Raw genomic sequence first — 17,347 nt, forward strand, 5'->3', positions numbered from 1 at the left:
ATTACCATTATTATTATCTTCATCAGAAACAGAAGTAATAATAATACTAGCAGCAGCAGTAGTAGTAGTAGTAACAGTAGTAGTATTATTACTATTGCTATCATTATTATCATTACTATTATTATCATTATTAATGTTATTGTTGTTATTGCTGTTCTTGTTATCAACATCAGTAGTGGTAGTAGATGTATCAGTAGTAGTAGTAGCAGTAGTAGTAGTATTCTTACTATTGCTATTATCATTATTGTTGCAGTTGTTATCATTATTATCATCAGTAGTAGTAGTAGTAGTAGTAGTAGTAGTAGTAGTAGTAGTAGTAGCAGCAGCAGCAGCAGCAGCAGCAGCAGCAGTAGCAGCAGCAGCAGCAGTAGTAGTAGTAGCAGTAGTAGCAGTAGCAGCAGCAGCAGTAGTAGTAGTAGTAGTAGTAGTATGAGCTGTTGTTGCTCACCTGTTAAGCTCTGCAGACCGGCGCCCATGGTGGAGAGAAAGGATCCGATCAGAATGACCCACTCGTGCGGCCAGGCCAGTTTGCCTATCAGCAGGCTGCCTCCTATACTTTCTCCGTACCTGGAACCACCACCACCACCACCACCATGAAGAACACATCAACACCTTAAAAAAAACCCAACAAACAAACAACAACAACAAAAACCACCACCAACACACCATCACCATGAAAAACACATCAACACCTTAGAAAAAATCTTTTTAAAAAACCCCACCACCACCACCACCATCAAAAACACATCAACACCTTAGAAAAAATATTTTAAAAAAACCCCACCACCACACCTTCAAAAACACATCAACACCTTAGAAATTTTTTTTTTTTTAAACCAAAAAACACCACCATCACCACCATGAAAAACACACCAACACCTTAGGAAAGAAAAAAAAAACAAAAAAAACAACAACCCCAAAACACCACCACCACCACCATGAAAAACACAACACCTAAAAAAAAAAACACAAAAAAAACCCCAACAAAACAAACAAACAAAAAAACACCACCATGAAAAACACACCAACACCTTAGGAAAAAACCCAAAAAACAACCACCCCAAAACACCACCACCATGAAAAACACACCAACACCTTAGGAAAAAACCCAAAAAACAACCACCCCAAAACACCACCACCACCACCATGAAAAACACACCAACACCTTAGGAAAAAAACAAAACAAAAACAACAACCCCAAAACACCACCACCACCACCATGAAAAACACACCAACACCTTAGGAAAAAAAACAACAAAAAACAACAACCCCAAAACACCACCACCACCACCATGAAAAACACACCAACACCTTAGGAAAAAACAACAACAAAAAACAACAACCCCAAAACACCACCATGAAAAACACATCAACACCTTAAAAAAAACAACAAAACAACCACAACAACAACAAAACAAACAAAAATACCACCACCATGAAAAACACATCAACACCTAAAAAAAACCCAAAACAAACAAAAAAAAAACACCACCATGAAAAACACATCAACACCTTAAAAAAAACACAAAAAAACACACACACACACAAAAACACCACCACCACACCACCATCATGAAAAACACATCAACACCTTAAAAAAAAACACACAAAAAACCCCCCACCACCACTACCCAGGTGTGGCTGTGTATCATGGACTTGGAATGAGCGGCCTGGGAGTAATGCCACTGAAAGAATGCTGATGACAGGGCAGCAACAAAAAAAAAAAAAAAAAAAAAAAGAGAGGCAAGGCCTTCAAGACTCACTTGTGATAAATTAAGTCCCCTAGCATTAATTGCAGAGTAATTTCCCTTTTTTACTATCTGCACCTAAAACGTTTGCAAAACAAATAAAAATTCCATGCTTAGCAAAATAAGTTCCTGTTTGAGCAAAAAATGATAATAATGACTCCTCTTGTTGTTGTGTCAGAATATGAGGTCAAAGTGCCAAGTTTAGAGAATACAAAAAATATAAATATAACAGTAAATGCAGTTTGCATATAATTAGGCTTCTTTTTTTAAATTTTTTTGTGCCCATCCCAGAGGTGCAATATTGTTTTAAACAAGATGACTGGAAAGAACTGAATTTTTCCTATTTTTATGCCAAATTTGGTATCAACTGACAAAGTATTTGCAGAGAAAATGTCAATGTTAAAGTTTACCACGGACACACAGACACACACACACAGACAACCGAACACCGGGTTAAAACATAGACTCACTTTGTTTACACAAGTGAGTCAACAAATAAAAGAAAAAACAAACAAACCCGAAACAACAGTACTCACTTATCCCTCATCAGATCCCCTTCGATAGCTCCAGAGAAGAACAGAACGCTGGTCAGATCTGCTTGTATAGGAAAAATAGGCAACTATACCACCAAATGACCTATGAAAAAAAAAAATCTAAAAAATCAACACAGATACACACATGGCCAAGAAGGCCACTGATGATGAAAAGCAATGGGGGTTAAAGTTATTTAAACCCAACACCAATGTCAAATACCAACATTAAAACGCACGTTTTTCTTTCACTCACCTCACTTTCGTTCACACAACGCACACACATTCTCTCTCTCTCTCTCCTCTTCCCCCTCTCTCAGACACACAAGAAAACACTCTCCCCATCTCTCTTTCACTCTCACACACACATGCTCCCCCACCCCTCTCTCTCTCACACACACATGCTCTCTCTGTGTCTTTCTGTCTCTCTCTCTTACACACTCACACACATGCTCTCTCTCTCTCTCTCTCACGTTCGTTTATTCATTTATAGTCTGTTCATCTAAGATGATGATATCAGACTGAAAATAAATGATAGTATTAATATCATCATTATCATTATTTGGATTATTATCATTTCTATCATCATGATGATGATTCATTAGAAATAATGATTTCTGTATATTGTAGGAACCCCGGTTGAAGTGTCCTGTAAATTCCAAGGGATGGTCGCCGGTACAATGGTTTACCCCAGAGACACAGCACGGCGCATTAGATGTAGATTTACACAGTAAGCTCCCACCCAGGTCACCGTGCTAACTGAAGATATTGATCCTGAAACCCAGAGGTAAGCGAACACACCAATGACTCTCTCTCTCTCTCACATACACACACACACACACACGCTCTTTTTCTGAGGGTCGGAGATTCGAATCTTGGTGGCGCCTGGTGGGTAAAGAGTGGAGATTTTTCCGATCTCCCAGGTTAACATATGTGCAGACCTGCCAGTGCCTGAACCCCCTTCATGTGTATACGCATGCAGAAGATCAAATACGCACGTTAAAGATCCTGTAATCCATGTCAGCGTTCGGTGGGTTATGGAAACAAGAACATACCCAGCATGCACACCCCTGAAAACAGATTATGGCTGCCTACAGGGCGGGGTAAATAAACAAAACGGTCATACATGTAAAATGCTATATGTTACATGTTTGTCTGAGCGTGCATGTGTGCGTGCCTGAAATCTGGACTGAATGACACAGGAAACGAATGATGAGCGCCCAATGGCAGCCGTCAGTCAGCTCTACCCAGTTAGGCTGCCTGTTGTGTAAATGACCCCATGTTTGTAAAGCGCTTAGAGTTTGGTCTCCGACCGAGGATAGGCGCTATATAAGTATCAATATCAATCAATCAATCAATCAATCTTTGTCTCTTCCTGTCACACACTCTCACACATGGACACACTACACAGTCACTCAGAGGGTGTGATGCAGCTGCCAGGGAAGGATACAGACAAAGGAGGTGGTGATGATGGCGCAGATGGTGCCGATGGGGATGGACTTCTGAGCGTCAGCCAGGTCACCGGAACGGTTGGAGCCCGCCATGATACCTGTCATCAATCATCATCGTCGTCATCGCTATCATCATCGTATTATTTGTATTGTATTTGTATTTCATTTTCTCACAACAGATTTCTCTGTGTGAAATTCGGGCTGCTCTCCCCAGGGAGAGCACGTCGCTACACTACAGCGCCACCCATTTTTTTTTTGTATTTTTTCCTGCGTGCAGTTTTATTTGCTTTTCCTATCGAAGTGGATTTTTCTACAGAATTTTGCCAGGAACAACCCTTTTGTTGCAGTGGGTTATTTTACGTGCACTAAGTGCATGCTGCACACGGGACCTCAGTTTATCATCTCATCCAAATGACTAGTGTCCAGACCACCACTCAAGGTCTAGTGGAGGGGGAGAAAATACCGGCAGCTGAGCTGTGATTTGAACCAGCGCGCTCAGATTCTCTTGCTTCCTAGGCGGACGTGTTACCTCTAGGCCATCACTCCACTTGTTCCTGCCATACCTGGCAATAATCATCATCATCATCATCATCACACTGTCACCATCATCATTTTATCATTATTATTTTTTGTATCATTATTACCATCATTACCACTAATCGTTATTATCATTATTGTTGTTGTGATTTGTGGTGTCATGGTGCACAGATTTTAGTATTGTTCTTCTTACTACTGACGATTTTAATTTTGCCTTTCTTTCTCTGTGAGTATTAGAAGAAGAAAAAAATCAGGATGAGTGCATTAGTTCTGTGGCAGTTTGGCTACTGTGTTTTAAAGTAATTTTATGTGGAAGGCATATGTGTGCATGTGTGTGTGTGTTGTGTGTGTGTGTGTGTGTGTGTGTGTGTGTGTGTGTGAGAGAGAGAGAGAGAGAGAGAGAGAGAGAGAGAGAGAGAGGAGTGGTGTGGTGTGGGTGGTGAGAGACCATGCGTGAGCAGCCATTGTCTATTTTTGTTGTTTCTTTTTTCTTATTTTAGTGGCTGATGATTAAATGTCATTCTAATACCCCTTCCGCATTCCAAATTATTTCATTTGAAGCCAGTAAAGAGTCTTGAAGTCATAATAATAATAAAACTGAGAAGAAGAAGAGGAAGAAGAAGAAGATGATGATGATGAAGAAGAAGAGAGAAGAAAAAGAAGAAAATGATGATGATGATGAAGAAGAAGAAGAAGAAGAAGAAGTAAAGGAAGAAGAAAAAGAAAGAAAGAAGAAGAAGAATGCGTATTGATGCTCACACCTCCCTCGCAAGAAGCTTATGGCATTTAGAACAATAAGTTTTACATACATTCACAACCTACATCAAGAACACCACACACAACAAACGTGGGCACACATGTGAGCACACAGGAGCGTACACACACACACACACATATGCACCCAGTAGCACACGCACTCAATAGCTTGCCGCACCGAGTGGTTCCTACAATAAGTCGTCTCCCCTGAATCACTCAATGGCATCCACCATGACTTTCTAAGCGTCTCCTCTTAATTATTTAAAGAATTCAGCTCAGTTCTCTCACAACTACATGTCCCTTTCTTCACGCATTGCTTGTCAAATCCCTCGTTTGCTGTCAAATCCCTCATTTGCCGTCAAATCCTTCGTGCGCTGTCAAATCCCTCGTTAAAATCGGCTCATCAGCTTTCCGTTTCCACGGAAAGAAAAATGTCAACGGCCAAGCACTGACGCTGGGGTGACCAAATATGAAACGTTGCTGGAATCCTCCGTCATGAGAATGGAACTAAGATAGGGGTAACTGAGTTCAGTTAACAACAAACAACAAGCGAAAGCACAGAAGTCAACACAAGCTAAGCTGTTGTTACATTATAGGAGGATAAATGGTGTCGTCACCGTTTTGGCGTTTTTAACGTCCGCTGAGAAAATGCTGGCTGCACTGAAAGTGAATGGGTTGAATCTGAATGAATGAAGTTTGCCTTCTGGACAAGATGTCACATTGTGTGTTTGTGTGTGAGAGAGAGAGAAAGAGTGAGAGAGAGAGAGAGAGAGAGAGAGTGTGTGTGTGGCTGTGCAGGTGAGTGTGTAGGTGTTCAGTTCTGTTCAGTTTTATTCAAGGAGGTGTCACTGCATTCAGACACATCCATACATGCCACACCACATCTGCCAAGCAGATGCCTCGTCAGCAGCATAACCCAACGCGCTTAGTCAGGCCTTGTGGGAAAATAAAATGAAATGAGGCAAAATAGATACACAAGTAAAATATATAGGTGTGTGTGTGTGTGTGTGGTCTGTGTGTGTATGTGTGTGCGTGTGCATGTGTGTGTGTGTGCGCATGTGTGTGTGCATGCACACACATTTGTGCATTCTATGCAGCCAAAACATCCAAAATGGTCAACATTTAAAAAAAAAAAATTGTTACCTCTCCAGAACAGTAGGCATGTATGTACACCAATGTGGATGCAGCAACGTGCTTAGTCAGGCCTTGAGAGCATGCATATATATATATCATGTGTATACCTATTCCACATAATTTTGACAGAGGACAACACTCTCGACACCAAAGGTTCTTGTTCAGAGCGCCAACACGGGAGAAAGGACGAGAGCGGAATTCGAACCCAGACCCTCACGGACTCTCTGTACTGGCAGACGAGCGTCTAAACCATTCTGCCACTGCCAACCTTCCTCGGAGTGAGTGCGAAATATGAAACACAGCCTGCTGTGCGAAATGCGATTTCCCCCTTTGCACATCACAGCAAAAGATTCCATTTTGTGATCAGTGAAATGTATTTCTAGGCATGGGAGGCAGAAATCCTATATGGAATCATGCCTCTAAATCTTGCTTCTTTCTAGATTTGTTGCAAAGAAATGAACAAGCTTTTAGAATTATTTCTTTCAAAGGAAATTTTCTTCCTAAAATTACGTTTAAGTAACATACTTACCGTGACCCACTAGTGCAGACTCCGGCAGGGGTCTGATTCCTGCGTGATGGGTGCAATAGGCGAATGGTTAAAGCGCTGGACTTTCAATCTGAGGGTCCTGGGTTCGAATCTCGGTGCACCTGGTGGGTAAAGGGTGGAGATTTTTCCGATCTCCCAGGTCAACATATGTGCAAACCTGCTAGTGCCTGAACCCCCTTCGTGTGTATGCGCACGCAGAAGATCAAATACGCATGTTAAAGATCCTGTAATCCATGTCAGCGTTCGGTGGGTTATGGAAACAAGAATATACCCAGCATGCACACCCCCGAGAACGGAGTATGGCTGCCTACATGGCGGGGTAAGTAAATAAAAACGGTCATACACGTAAAATGTTACATGTCTGTCTGAGTGTGTATGCGTGTGCGTCTGAAATCTGATTGAATGACAGGAAACGAATGATGAGCGCCCAGTGGCAGCCGTCAGTCGGCTCTACCCAGCCTGTGGTGCAAATGTCCCCGTGTATGTAAAGCACTTAGAGCTTGGTCTCTGACCGAGGATAGGCGCTATATAAGTATCCACATCAATCAATTCCTGTCCTGTGCAAACTACTACTCGCCTATGTGGAGAAAATGAAAGTAGCTACGGCTGATAACCTCCCGAAGTAGGTTATCTCCCCTTTGCATCCCCGACTAGCGCCCTCTTTTGACGGCAATTCGCCGCAACCAGCGCAGCGTGCCGGTAGAACAGAAAGCGGGGAGGAACGGGAGGGTCTTAAATGTGGGTCACGGTAAGTATGCTACTTAATTTTTTTTTAATATCTTTTTTTTTTTTTAAATGTGCATGCAGCAGCAGTGACGACAGAGGACAGGGGACGTGACCCAGGTACCTGTGCAGGAAGGGAAGTAAATGGCCAGGAGCACCATGAAGGAGGTGGTGATGTCGGCGATTATCTCCCCTCGGTCACTGTTGCCCTTCTCGTCTGTGCCGACGACGCTGTTGGCTTCAGAGTAGCGGTTCACGGTGTTGTCTGAAACAATGAATGAATGAATGATATGGATACATCACACACACAACACACCATACACGTGCATGCACACACACTCTTTTTTTGTTTTTCTTTCTCTTTTTTTTTTTTTTTTGTATTTGTATTATTCTTTGTCACAACAGATTTCTCTGTGCAGTAATCCTCCATACTCATATTTTTTCATGCACGCAGTTTTATTTGTTTTTCCTACCGAAGTGGATTTTTCTACAGAATTTTTCCAGGAACAACCTTTTTGTTGCCGTGGGTTCTTTTACGTGCGCTAAGTGCATGCTGCACACGGGACCTCGGTTTATCATCTCATCCGAATGGCTGAAAAAGGGAACAGTGAGAAAAGAACAAAAGAAGGTGAACACATGACCAGACTGGTCAGCAGCAGTCAAAGAGGTGGAACAAGCCCCCTACAGAAAAAAGCCCCCCCTAAGACTTTTTTTTTTTTTTTTTCCATTTTTTCTTTTTCGTCTTTCTTGTTTGTTTGTTAGTTGTTTTTTTTTCTTTTTTGTTGTTTGTTCGTTGGTCTGGCTTTTTTTTCTTTCTTTCTCTTCTGTACTTACTGACGAAGATGCCGCTGCCCAAGCCGGGGATCCCTTTGAGGAGGGCAGTCTCGTGAGTGTCGAAGTATTCGTCGCACTTGTACTCCATGGTGGTGGTGTTGATGAGGGAGCAGTAGTGGTGGTAGATGGGGCCTGTCCTGTTCTTGGTGCACATCATGGTGCCGTTCTCCGTCACGCTCTCCAGCGTCAGCAGCCGGTCGCCCAGCAGACACACCCTGCCACAAGGGAGAGGGATGCGTGGTTTTACTTTTTCTTTTTCTTTAGTTTAACGTCTTTGCATGGTTTTGTGATTTAAAAAAAAAAAAATTTTTTCTTCTTCTGCTTCTTCTTCTTCTTTCGTGGGCTGTGAATCCCATGTTTATTAATACTCACGAGTGGGTTTTTACATAATAACATATATGACCATTTTTACCCCCACCATGTACGCAGTTATACTCCATTTTCAGGGTGGGGGGTGGGATGGGAGGGGCAGGGGGGGGCGTATGCTGGGTATGTTCTTGTTTTCACATCCCACTGAACGCCGACATGAAATACAGAATCTTTAACCTGCGTATCTGATCTTCTGCGTGTGTATACACACGAAGGGGGTTCAGGCACTAGCAGGTCTGCACATATGTTGACCTGGGAGATTGTAAAAATCTCCACCTTTTACCCACCAGGCGCCGTCACCGTGATTCGAACCCGGGACCCTCAGATTGACAGTCCAACGCTTTAACCACTTGGCTATTGCGCCTTGCCAGAGGACAATACTCTCATTACCATGGATTCCTTTCCAGTGCACCACCAAGAGTGTGCTGCACATGGGAACCTCGGTTTATCATCCTATCCGAACGATTAGATGCTCAGTTTGAATTTTCAAATCAAACTTGTGGGGAGAAGGGGGTTGGGGCGTGTGTGTGTGTGTGTGGGTGGTGGTGGTGGTGGTGGGCAGAAGAACTGGAGTGGGATTCAAACCCAAACCCTCACGGATTCTCTATTGGCAACGAGTGTAGTTTAATCATTCTACCACCTTCCTCCAATACAAAAAAAAACCCACTGACACGACGCTGTACCAAGCAAGAATAAAAGAAATCAGAACAGAGTGTATTGTGCAATCGTACCAGGTCCACAGGAGAAGTGATCATGGTACGAGTTAACTCATTCATACCGGGAGTAGAAAGAGTTACAGAAGGAAAGTAAGGATGCTCATGAGGTCCCCAAAAAACAACAACAAAAAAAAGAAATCACCCAGACTCTCACAGACTCTCTATTGGCAGATGAGCGTATTATAACCATTCTACCACCACCTTCCAAAAAACAAAAGAAGCCACTGACCCGACATTGTACCAAACAAGACATAAAAGAAATCAGAACAGTGTATTGGTACGAAAATACTGATACTAGGTCCACATGGAAAGTATAACTCATTCATACCTGGAGTAGAAAGAGTTACAGAAGGAAAGTGAGGATGCCCCCATGAGGTCCAAAACAAAAGAAGCCACCCAGACGCTCACAGACTTTCTACTGGCAGATGAGCGTAGTATAACCATTCTACCACCTTACTTCCAAAAAACAAAAGAAGCTACTGACCCGACACTGTACCAAACAAGACATACATCAAATCAGAACAGTGTATTGGTACGAAAATACTCGTACTAGGTCCATAGGAAGTAGTCATGGTTCAAGTTAACTCATACCTGGAGTAGAGTGAGTTAAAGGAAAGTAAAGAATGCCCATGAGGTAAAAAAAAAAAAAAAAAGAAAAAAGAAGCCACCCAGACGCTCACGGACACTCTATTGGCAGATGAGTGTAGTATAATCATTCTGCCACCTTCAAAAGAAGCCACTGACTCAACACTGTACCAAACAAGATACAAACGAAATTAGAACAGTGTATTGGTACGAGAATACTTGTACCAGCTTCACAGGGAAAGTAATAATAGTACATGTTAATAAAATCAGTGGAATGAGTTAAAGAAAAGTAAAGAATGCCCATGATACGAGGTCCAAAACAAAAGAAGCCACTGACCTGATGCTGTACCAAGCAAATAATAAATGAAATTAGAACAGTGTACTGGCACAAGGATACTCGTACCAGGTCCACAGGGGGGGTAATCATGGTACAAGTTAATGAATCAGTGGAACGAGTCAAAGAAAAGTAAAAAATTCCCATGATACAAGGTCCAAAACAAAAGAAGACACTGACTTGCTGTACCAAGCAAGAATAAATAAATGAAATTAGAACAGTGTATTGGCACGAGAATACTTGTACCAGGTCCATGGGAGGGGGGGGGGGGGGGGGGGGGGGTAATCATGGTGCAAGTTAATGAATCAGTGGAACAAGTCAAAGAAAAGTAAAAAATGCCCATGATACGAGGTCCAAAACAAAAGAAGACACTGACTTGATGCTGTACCAAGCAAGAATAAATGAAATTAGAACAGTGTATTGGCACGAGAATACTCGTACCAGGTTCACATGGGAAGTAGTCATGATACAAGTTAATGAATCAGTGGAATGAGTGAAAGAAAAGTAAAGAATGCCCATGATAAGAGGTTCCAAACAAAAGAAGCCACCCAGACGCTCACGGACTCTCTATTGGCAGATGAGCGTAGCATAACCATTCTACCACCTTCCTCCAAGAACAAAACAAGCCACTGACTCGACGCTGTCGTCAGGGTTGGCGACGAAGATGCCGATGTAGATGCAGAGGATGGAGAGGATGACGCAGGCCAGGGAGACGGTGGCGAAGCGGCTGACGAAGGCGACGCCGATGAAGACGATGATGGCCAGAAGGATCAGTACCACTGTGCCGTACAGCCGGAAACTGTTGGTCACGTCCCCGAACTTGTCCAGTTGTGGCGCCATGTAGACCTGGTGAGAGCAGACACACACACACACACATTGTCGTCGTCATCATCATTGTCACCATCATCATCGTTGTCGTCGTCATTGTCATCATTATCATCATTGTCGTCATCGTCATCATCATCATGTTGGTCTAATCCCCGAACTTGTCTAGTTGTGAGGCCAAACAGACTTGGTGATAACAGACACACTGTCTTCATCATCATCATCATCATTGTTGTTGTTGTCATTGTCATGTTGGTCAATTCCCGGAACTTGCCTGGCTGTGGGGCCATGTAGACCTGGTTATGTCATACACATTGTCATCAACATCAACATCATCATCATCCTCATCATCACCACTGTCATCATCATCATCATCGTCATGTTGGTCACGGCGAGTTGGTGGGGCCATGCAGACCTGGTGATGACACATATATCATGCATCATTATTGTCATTGTCATCGTCGTCCTTATCATAATCATCACCACCACCACCACCACCACCACCATCATCATCACATTGCTGCCGCACACACACACTCACCACCAAAATCTCCACAGCCACAATCATGTACATGGGACATCATCGCCACCATCATCATCATCATCAACACACACACACACACACACACACTCACCACCAGGATCTCCACAGCCCCTATGATATACATGGATGATGCCACCAACATCATCACCATCATCTTCACCTCCCTGCCCTCACACACACACACACACACACACACACACTCACTCACCACCAGGATCTCCACAGCCCCAATGATATACATGGACGATGCCACCAACATCATCATCACCATCATCTTCACCTCCCTGCCCTCACACACACACACACACACACACACACACACACACACACACACACACACTCACCACCAGTATCTCCACAGCCCCAATGATGTACATGGACGATGCGACAGACGTGCCCAGGTAGAACAGCACGCCCACCGCCCCGCCAAACTCCGGACCTAGGGCTCGGGAGATCATGAAATAGGACCCCCCTGCCGGCACGACACCATTGGTGGCGATGGCGCTCATGGAGATGGAGGTCAGCAGAGTCTGGAACCGCACGCATGGACTGCTTTACAGGGCAGCAGTTTCACTGTCAAGTTCTCAAGGAGGTGTCACTACGTTCGGACAAATCCATATATATATATATATATATATATATATATGCTACACCACATCTGCCAGGCAATATGGCTGACAAGCAGCGTAACCCAGCGCACTTAGTCAGGCCTTGAGTGAGTGCGTATATATTTGTGTACTTTTACCAAAGTGGATTTCTTCTACAGAATTTTGCCAGAGGACAACTCTCGTTGCCATGGGTTCTTTTTCAGTGCGTGCTGCACACGGGGGCCTTGGTTTGTAGTCTCATCCGAGATATATACACTCAAGTTTGATTTTCGAGTCCAACGTGGCAGAAAGGGCGAGAGAGCAGGATTCAAACCCAGACCCTCACGGACTCTGTATTGGCAGATGAGCGTCTTAACCATTCTGCCACACCTTCCTCCTTACAAGGCAATAGGAGATAGATGTTTGAGAATCTGGAATCACACACACAGGACTGGTTTCTAAGCCAGAAGGAAAGAGGGGCTTGAAAATCTAGAATGACACACATGGATTGGTTTACAAGGCAACAGAGGATTATAGGTTTGAGAATCTGGAATGACACACATGGATTGGTTTACATGGCAGCAGAGGATTACAGGTTTGAGAATCTGGAATGACACACATGGATTGGTTTACATGGCAGTAGAGGATTACAGGTGTGAGAATCTGGAATGACACACATGGATTGGTTTACAAGGCAGCAGAGGATTACAGGTTTGAGAATCTGGAATGGCACACATGGATTGGTTTACATGGCAGCAGAGGATTACAGGTTTGAGAATCTGGAATGACACACATGGATTGGTTTACATGGCAGCAGAGGATTACAGGTTTGAGAATCTGGAATGACACACATGGATTAGTTTACATGGCAGAAGGAGATAAATGTTTGAGAGTCTGGAATATTACACACTGACTGGTTTACACAGCAGCAGGAGATAGATGTTTGAGAGTCTGGAACAACATACATGGACTGGTTTACAAGGTAGCAGGAGATAGATGTTTGAGAGTCTGGAACATCACACACAGATTGTTTTACAGGCCAACAGGGGACAGATGTTTGAGGGTCTGGAATGACGCAGATGGACTGGTTAACTTGGCAGCAGGAGATATGTGTTTGAGAGTCTGGAACCACACACATTGACTACTTTACTGGGTGGTACGTTTTTTCTCTTTCATTGCACCGCTAATGAGGACACTCAGAGAAACTGCTGAGAATTTTTTTTTTTTTATAAAAACCCTGTTGTCTGTGTGTGGGTGTCATGGAAGATCAAATTCACTTTTTCTTTCATTACACTGCAAACAAACATGCATGCAAAAATGCTGCTTAGTCAAGATAAACTCTTAGTTAGGTGACTCCAATCGGAATCTTAACGCCAAATATTCTTTCCAATAATGAGCAAATTTCATTGAAAACCCTGGCTAGATTCATAATTGCAGAAGCAATGAGAAATTGTGTAGTCCCTGAAAGCTTTTTTTTTCATTCTTTCTTTTTTTTTAGTGTGTGTGTGTGTGCGCGCGTGTGCGTGTGCTGCGTGTGCGTGTGTGTATGCGTGTGTATGTGCGTGTGTATGTGTGCGTGTGTGTGTGTATGTGTGCACGTGCGTACAAGTGTGTGTGTGTGTGTGTGTGTGTGTGTGTGTAAAACAGACACACACATTTAGAGGAAAAGAAGAACACAATAAAGTTAAAAGAGAAGGAAGGAGGAAAGAAATGATGAAAACGGTGGAACCTAATCTAATAAAAGGCATCCTTCACACCATCCATTAGCAGAGAGCGACGGCAAAGAAAGGACTGGTGCCAGAACTTAGCGCCGATTGTCTGCCAGCCAATCACAATCACAAGCCTCAATCAGGGTCCCATCTTTTCAGAGAGCAATTTTCCACACACTATTTTTCCTCTGTGTGTGTGTGTGTGTGTGTGTGTGTGTACGTGTGTGTGTGTGTGTGTGTGTGCCTGCGAGAGCTCACACTGTCCATATCAATCATTTGATCAAGCCACAAATCTCTCTCTCTCTCTCTGTGCCTCTCTTTAGCATTGCCTGTCTGTGTGTGTGTGTGTGTGTGTGTGTGTGTGTGTTTCTCTTCTCCCCCCCCCCCCCCCCCCCCCCTCCCCATCTCTCTCTTCGTCTGTCATGCAAAAAACACATCAATTTCTCGCTCAGCTAGTTCAATGCCCCACCCACATCTTCACTCTCTCCTACAACTCCACCCATCACCCCCACTCAAACACCCACGCAGACACTAACACAGATCGAAACAGCACATACTGATTTGTTATATTTAAAAAAAAAAAATAAAAAAACAAAAAAACAAAAAAAAACACCACAAAAAACACACACTGAAAGGCAAGCACAGTAATCATCTAAAATTATCTCAGGTTTGCCTACTTTTTGTTGTTGTTGCAAAATTCCTCTTTCCATTAGCAAAGACAATGTCATTAGGGACACTGAAATCGACTTTCTCATGGCTAACTCCCATAAAATGCCACTCCAACACACACACACACCCACACCACACATAAACGTTACAAACACAGCTCTTTTGCACTCTTCCTTTCCACAGATTCTCCCAACATGACATCACCCCCCTTTCCCTCCCCCCCCCCCTTCCCCCGAAACTCACACACCCTTCCCACCTCCCCCACAACACACACATACACATAATGCACATGCACGCACGCACACACACACACACACACACACATCTGCAACAAAAGGAAGAGGGTGAGGGGGGAATGGGTTCTATTCCCAGACAAGGAGACCGAGTTTATTGTCTGAAGTGTGTGTGTGTGTGTGTGTGTGTGTGTGTGTGTGTGTGTGTGCATGTGCACTTTTGAGTATGATGAATAGGGAGGGGTGGGTGGGCACATCGACCTTGACCCTCGATTCCTGCTCATCCAGGGAAACGGGAGATGAACCCATCATTCTCTCTCTCTCTCTCTCTCTCTCTCACACACACACACACACGACATGCACAAGCACACACACACAACACCACCCCCTCACCCCCCAACTCTAAAAATCCCTTCTGATAGCTTCTGAGACCTGTATATTGTGGAGCAACAGAATCAAGGCCACACACACACACACAGCCCCCACCCCATCCCCCCATCCACACACATACCTCAACACACCCTTCACCCCCAAAACCCACCAGAATCAAGGCCACACACACAGAGTCTCCTCCTACCCCCCTCCCCCATCCACACACATACCTCAACACACCCTTCACCCCCCCCACCCCCCCCCAAAAAAACCCAACAACAATAAACCCTACAAACCAACCAGAATCAAGGCCACACACACCCAGAGCCATCCCCCCCACACATATTTCAACACACCCTTAAACCCCCAAACCCACCAGAATCCACACACAGACACACACACACATGCCACAACACACCCCTCCCACCCCCGCAACCCCCACCTCCTCCCCAGAAAAACCCCTCAAAACCCACTCACCCAGCTCCCAAGACCTACCACGTACGTACCGTGGAGCAGCAGATGAGGACGATGAAGAAGGACTCCACACAGCCGGCCGACCCCACGATCCACGTCATGCGCACGAAGAGCAGCACGCCGAAGATGTTCTGGATGCAGGGCAGGTAGACACCCAGCAGAGTACCCAGGGTGCCTCTCTGTGGGCCATCACACACCACACGTCACTCACATTGGTTGGAAAATCATCAGAAAAAAAAAAAAAAAAAATCAATGCACTCACTTGTCAGGTGTACCGGAGATTGACATAAGCTTGTATGATGGTTGTGTTCGACTAGGGCCATCATAACAGCAGAAGAGGAGGCAACTGCTGTCGCAACTATCTGGTCTAGAATTTGATTATGTATCATAGTCAGTCGTGTTGGGCAATGACCATCAGAACAGCAGAGGAGGCAACTTGCTGTCCAAAGTATCTGGGTTAAAATTTGATTATAGTGGAGAGTGTCTTGCCCAAGTTAGATCTCCACTCTCGGCCAACAGGGTTGTAGTAGTGGTAGCAGTAGTAGTATAGGGACTGGCAAGTCATCTGCCTAGACCTCTCGGTCTTTTTATGTCCCCATCGAATCTTCATCTTCACTTCTTCCATTTTATTTATTTATTTTCTTCTTTTGTTTGTTGTTGCCGGGCGGGGTACGCAAGTACACTTCTGTAAGAAACTTTGTTTTAATTATCATTATAAAAAAAATTTCTTTTAAGATGGTGTTGGTGTCAAGATTTTTGAACGTGTAAGCATTTTGTGCAAGTTTAACTTCGGTTGGTAGTGCATTCCATGTTTGTGCAATTCGGTTAGCCAATGAATTTTTTCTAATGTTGGTGTTGCAGTGTTCTAAACAAATTTTCTTTACTGAGTTCCTTGTACTATCATAGTCCGACATTCTAAAGATATGTCTTGCATTTATATCATTTATGTTATTTAATATCTTATCTCTTTTTCAATCAAATCTCCTCTTACTCTTCTACCTTTTAGGGACAGTCGGCACTGATCCATGGATTCTCCACTGCAATGGGAAACCATTAGCAGATTAGTCTTTTGTGAAGCACTATGACTCTCAAACTAGGAGGCAAGACTGCACTGGCTCTTAGTGCAGCAGCCTTGGGGGGCAAGCTGGCCTTTGGGGAACGTTCTCCAGCGCCGACTGTCCCAAAGCCGTCTGCCGAGAGATAGGGGAAGACACTCTCCACTACAATCAAATTCTAACCCAGATAGTCGGGACAGCAGTTACCTCCTCTTCCGCTGGTCCGATGGGACATGGTCGGACATAGGTGATTATCATACACGTCTGTTTATTCCTCCATTCATTCTGCTCTGTACACAGACCGGGTAGATCCTGAGGGTGTGCCCAACACCCCACTCTTAGTCATCAGTGTACAGCACACACCAGTGTGTTGATGAACTGTGAACATCACGTTGATTTATTTGTTCATTCATGGAGACAGAGAAATGAGAGAGATCTATTGATCAATCTGACAGTTTCGTGTATTCCCGAAGATAAAAATAGCGCACTTGTGTAAGCTTCTTGTCAAGTTTCATGCATACCGACGTTCCGACAACGGAAGTTGGGAACTATGAAGTTGCGGCCAACTATGGCGAAGTTCTCAACTAAAGTAGTCTGGTTTCCTGCATATGGCCC

General features: G+C 43.9%; 1 protein-coding gene across 1 annotated transcript in view; it reads right to left on the reverse strand.

Moving 5' to 3' along the window:
- Nucleotides 1-17,347, reverse strand: part of LOC143285707 (solute carrier family 12 member 4-like) — a 330,309-nt gene that overhangs the window by 33,158 nt on the left and 279,804 nt on the right. Inside the window, exons 7-14 of the mRNA XM_076593115.1 lie at nucleotides 15,710-15,856; nucleotides 11,978-12,163; nucleotides 10,899-11,110; nucleotides 8,261-8,475; nucleotides 7,551-7,691; nucleotides 3,729-3,827; nucleotides 2,285-2,342; nucleotides 449-567 (exon numbers count right to left, since the gene is read on the reverse strand). Of these exons, the coding sequence (XP_076449230.1) occupies nucleotides 449-567; nucleotides 2,285-2,342; nucleotides 3,729-3,827; nucleotides 7,551-7,691; nucleotides 8,261-8,475; nucleotides 10,899-11,110; nucleotides 11,978-12,163; nucleotides 15,710-15,856 (1,177 nt within the window). The remainder of the gene's footprint in view (nucleotides 1-448; nucleotides 568-2,284; nucleotides 2,343-3,728; nucleotides 3,828-7,550; nucleotides 7,692-8,260; nucleotides 8,476-10,898; nucleotides 11,111-11,977; nucleotides 12,164-15,709; nucleotides 15,857-17,347) is intronic.

The sequence above is a fragment of the Babylonia areolata genome, chromosome 9 (genome assembly GCF_041734735.1).
Source record: "Babylonia areolata isolate BAREFJ2019XMU chromosome 9, ASM4173473v1, whole genome shotgun sequence".
In the NCBI taxonomy this organism is placed as follows: domain Eukaryota; kingdom Metazoa; phylum Mollusca; class Gastropoda; order Neogastropoda; family Buccinidae; genus Babylonia; species Babylonia areolata.